The sequence below is a fragment of the Momordica charantia genome (genome assembly GCF_013281855.1).
Source record: "Momordica charantia cultivar OHB3-1 chromosome 1 unlocalized genomic scaffold, Mcharantia_2.0 BLBB01000001.1, whole genome shotgun sequence".
NCBI classification, from domain to species: domain Eukaryota; kingdom Viridiplantae; phylum Streptophyta; class Magnoliopsida; order Cucurbitales; family Cucurbitaceae; genus Momordica; species Momordica charantia.
Genome location: NW_028275157.1, coordinates 16,253,032 through 16,258,114, shown reverse-complemented (window position 1 = coordinate 16,258,114; position 5,083 = coordinate 16,253,032). Strand labels below are relative to the sequence as shown.

The 5,083-nt window shown below is 30.9% G+C and overlaps 1 protein-coding gene across 1 annotated transcript; it reads right to left on the bottom strand.

Moving 5' to 3' along the window:
- Nucleotides 1-2,522, bottom strand: LOC111005765 (GDSL esterase/lipase At5g03610). The gene is made up of 4 exons (XM_022277389.2): nt 2,391-2,522; nt 2,093-2,290; nt 847-1,121; nt 1-748 (listed from the first exon to the last, which is right to left on the bottom strand). The coding sequence occupies exons 1-4, from the start codon at nt 2,452-2,454 to the stop codon at nt 230-232; spliced, it is 1,056 nt and encodes a 351-aa protein (XP_022133081.1). The 5' UTR covers nt 2,455-2,522; the 3' UTR covers nt 1-229.
- Nucleotides 2,523-5,083: the final 2,561 nt, after the last annotated feature.

Genomic DNA, 5,083 nt, shown 5'->3' with positions numbered 1-5,083 from the left:
TTTAAGAAGTAGAACACATATTTTATTAATTAGCCATACAAATATATTGGAGATTTGCCACAAAAAGTGATCATTATTGGCAATAAACTCAAAGGCAACTAAAACAAATCAAAAGCAAGCACACAAACAAGGAAGTGGGCTAAGCTGTTCAAACGAATATCTAGAAATGAAAAATAAACAAACTCAAATACCCACAAAGAAAAAAGACACCATTTTTCTAGCTATGAATTCAAAGTTTTTTGAGATTGGATCCCAAAGACCTAAATGCCACAAACCATCCCTCTTGCGTAGGGTGCACCGAGTCCCAAAACAAGGCTAATTTAGGATCTTTGCACAAAGTGTACTTTTTGTTCCCTTTTTTGTCCACACTTCCACATGAAAACTCACTACTTACTCCAAAACAACATGGCTTCAATGGGGTCTCAAATCTTGGCCTGGCTTTATAAGGGCTTCCTTTGTTTTGGATGATGGACAAAAGTGTGCCATAGATATCAAGAATGAAGAAAGGAGATCCCTTTGTTTCTTTGTTTAGTTTCTCCACAGCTTGCTTTAGTAAAGCGTTGTGAAATTCAACCAATGAGTCCATAGTTGCATTGCATTTGCTGAATGAGGATGCAGCTGTGAGCTCGGGAAGACATCCCAGTGGCCCTAACCCCATCATAACTACTTTCCTCACTCCCAACCCGTGGATGCGTTTCAAATTTATAGCGATTTGGTTTACTACTGAGACGATGAATGGTTTGAATCCCTGTAATGGAAAGATCGAACTTTTAGACATGACATTGAAAGGTTAGAGATTAGACATAAATTGAATGAGCTTGTGATAAATATATATATTTGACTCGCCTCCATGGATCCATTTGTGGCTTGGTAAAAAGAATAGTCGTTGCCTGAGACGGAGACGAGGGCGATAGAGGAGTGGATGTCATTCAACGTGAATATAGAGTTGGCAATGAGCTTTTGGAAGAAGTTGATCTGAGTCGTCATGTTTGGGAAAGGAAATGATGTATCGAATATGCCAGTTCCACCAAAAGCGAAGTTGATACCATTTCTGGGTCTTTTAACTCCAACATTTTGCCAAGTAGTAAATGGGACCGGAGACTTGAGCCCAAAATATCTTGCTACATGTTTTACATATAAAACCTTACATTAAATCTCTTTTGGCATTTTGAACAAAAAGAAGTAGCTAATGTGTTTTTAAGTTTAATTTTTAAAAACAGAAAATAAAAAACGAAATAACTAGTTATCGAAGAGACTCGTCTAAATTATTAAATTTCGATCTCATTATAAAAATGAGTCTTTTCCTGATTAACAGGGTAAGAGAAATACATTGAAAGTAACATTAATAATTATTAAATTATGTCTTAAATCTGCAAACCATGTGACTAGATCATGAAAGTGTCTACATTTACAAGAAAACAAGAAAAAAAGATCTCGAGGATAAAACTCTTTTTATCTTTACACAAATTTCAGAATAAATAATTTTTCTCATAGATTAAGAAAAAATTGTTTATTAAATTTAAAAAGGGTTGATGCACAAAATTTCACTTTACTTTTAAATAAGATCTCTATTCTTCAACCAATAATATATATACATCTTTGTCGATCAAAATAGCTTAACGAGTTAAAGATACATATATTAAAGGATGAAATTGAGCCTTCACATATTGCACTAATATATATATATATACATACATATACACATACATACACTCTTCTAGGGAATAAATTCATTGCCGACCAATACTTTTATATATTAAATATATCAAGACAATCAACCACTCTCGAGTCTTGGACTTTCTGCGATCATTAATCCATTTCTTTTCCAATTATTTATTTATTTTTGTTTCATATCATTCTTTCATTAGTTATCTTTCTTTGTTCAAAATATCAATAACCTAAAACAATAACGAGTGGGGGATCAAAAAGGAAATTCCCACCTGGGTTAACCAAGACCTTTTTTTTTAATAATCTTTTTTCCTTCGTTCATCTCAGATTTGACTTTCTGCTCACCATTTGTTTGAAATGTTTCCTTTCTCCAAAATGATCTAAAAGCTAAGAAGAGAGATAGAGAAAGATTATATATATTTACCCAAGTAGTCAGTCAAAACACGGCCATCGGATAAACGACCCGAAGGTACACCAGGAAAAGTAATTCCATAAGGAATATTCCGAGCACTAGAAGTGTTGACATTGATGTTGCCGGTGTCGACGTAGGAATCCCCAAACACGAAGAGCCTGGTCGGCCGGAGATGAAAATGACGATGATGGTAACGAGCTGATCCTTGCCCTAAACAGAATCAAAAAGAAAACATTGGAACTCCATATTATCAAAAAAAAACACACAACGAAAAAACTTGCATAGAGCTAAGAAAGCAAATAAATTCAACCTAAGAGGAGAGAGAAAAGAGAGAGGGAGAAGATGAGTGAAAACAATAGCTTCTTTGAGTCCATATTCTGCTAAAAAATCACTACAGAAGAAAACCCAAAAGTGCTTTTTGCAGTTTGATGTTTAAAATGCTCCCATGCATATCAATATATATAGTGGGTTTAATGATGGCCGGTCCAACCGCGTGACGGTTGAACCGGTAAATGTAAGAAAAATAACGATTTGAAATAATACGACTTGGGCCTTCTTTTTGTTCTTTCAGCAATGGCGACTTCCACGTTCCCAATAAAAAAGAAAAAAAGAAACACAAAATAATAATAAAGTATTTGTGAAACCACGTTCATAATATTAATTATTTGGTTAGGTCAATAGAGATCCCTCGAGTATAGTATATGATCACAATCATTCTTTCTTCAATAAATTAATTGCATTTTTTTTAATTATGGGGGCTTGCTATCTATGATTTAAGCTGAACAATATTTGCATTTATTTCTTTCTATTATGAGGAAGAAAACTTTTGGAAATAAATATGTATTATATAATAAATTAATCTCTTTTTTGTGATAATAAATAACAGCCATCAATTGAACCCAACATGTGCCCCCTTCTTCCAATATGTGGATCCTTCCAGATGTAGAAATGTATGATTACAATTTCAAAATTATCTATAATATAAAGGTTGGCGTAACATCACCTCAATAATGAAACAATTGGGTTGACAATCACACAGTTACCCACATGATTCATATTTCCATGTGAAAAGAGTCATAATTATTTGGGTATAGATGAGTGTGTTGGTGACCAAAAAGGGAGCCAACTTCATCTTTTTTATTTTTTATTTTTTAATAACGGTGTAATGGAGGATTAATAATTTTAAAAAAAATTTTCAGAATCCAAAATATTGAGTGACTTAAACCGCAGATCTTTCTAACTATAGTTCATTATCTGAATTGAGAAATACAATAACCAACACTAAAAGCTTTGCTGGTGATACCATAAGACCTAAAACCTTTCTCCTGATAATAAATACCTTATTTATTAAATTGAATTTTGCATACCAGAAAAAAATATCAAGTGTGTCATACTTTAAATAACAATTCATATTATTAAATTAAAAATATTAAGTTCAAAAAATAGTCTCTTTTCAAACAACGTTTAAAAAGTGGCGAATTTAATGAACACCCAATACACAGAATAATATAAATATTATTTTAACATATCAGGTACAATGCAGTGTACTAAATTATTTATAAGAAAGTTACTGATATATATATATAAACCTTCTCATCATTTGATTTTTTGTGGGTTGGTAAAAAGGCATAATAATATTTCGAATTTCTTTTGCGGATTCTCGCCGACCAAACAGAAGGAGAATGAGGAAAACACTACATTTTCTAACGTAAGATTAAAAAAGTAAATGCTTTTTTTTTTTTATGGGCACATTTTGAACAGAACTTATCAAAACCTACCTAATAATTATTTTCTTATGGGCAACACTTTGTGTATTTAGAACAATAATGGAACTTCTCCCGGGGAAGCCCCAACATTTCATTGTGACAGCCCACGATTGACTATCGAAATTCATAAATTATATGTGGTTTGATTTGAAAAGTAAAATTAATTAATGCTATACACAATTCCCATTACCTAAAAAATTTATAGGCCACATGGCTTCCCATGTCTCAATGTGACCAATTTGAGCATATATTTTATAGGTTTCTTAATTTAATTTATAATTTATAATTCATAATTCATAATTATGTTTATGAACATTACTTATTTATATAATAATTTTTTTCTGTAGAGATTAAACCTTCCAGCTAAATATATATATATATATATATATATATATATATATATATATAGGTGCTTTAAAACCTATCTAGATTGACTCCAATATAGATTCTCCGAAGCTAAGAAAAAAATATGGAAAATTTAACCAAGTCTAAATAGATACTAAAATATATATATATAGTTAAAACAGATATCATTATGATAAATAATTCAATATAATCTAGTGTGCCCATAGTATATATGGATCTAGATCTTGGACTTTGCCGTCTGTATCACCGTGCATTATTTGGTTTAAATATTATTTTAGTTTATTTATTTATTTAATTTTTTAGAATCAATTTCTTGTAGTTTAGCTATGGATTCCTACTGAGGATTTGTTGCTGGGACTGAATAACACGGTGACCAGTGCACGTTTAAAACCCAACACTTGTTCATATACTTTTTGAATTGGTTCATTTTGATCCATATATTTTCAAAAAAAAAATATATATATATATATATATATATATTTATCTTTGTACTTTTAACTTTTATCCATTTTATTTTCAAAACGTCAATTTGGTTCCTATACTTTTAAAAAATGATTATTTTGATATTGTTTGTAAAATTTTAACACAAATTCTATATTCTATACTTAATGAAAACTCAATAATACGAATTACTACTTATGACTGTGTCAACAAACCTAGTGTGTTGTGAAATTTTAGTAAGAAAAAATGAGATGAGAAAGAAGAATATAATCAAAGAATAAAATTAACCAGCGCTGGTGGCGACTGACAGGTTGCCAAACTCTTTTGCAACAAGCCATATCTGTTGTATGAATTTTAATTGAACATTCATTTTTTTTTCTCTGTTCTTAATTATAATACTTTCAATAGTATGCAGTTAATTTTAATGGGG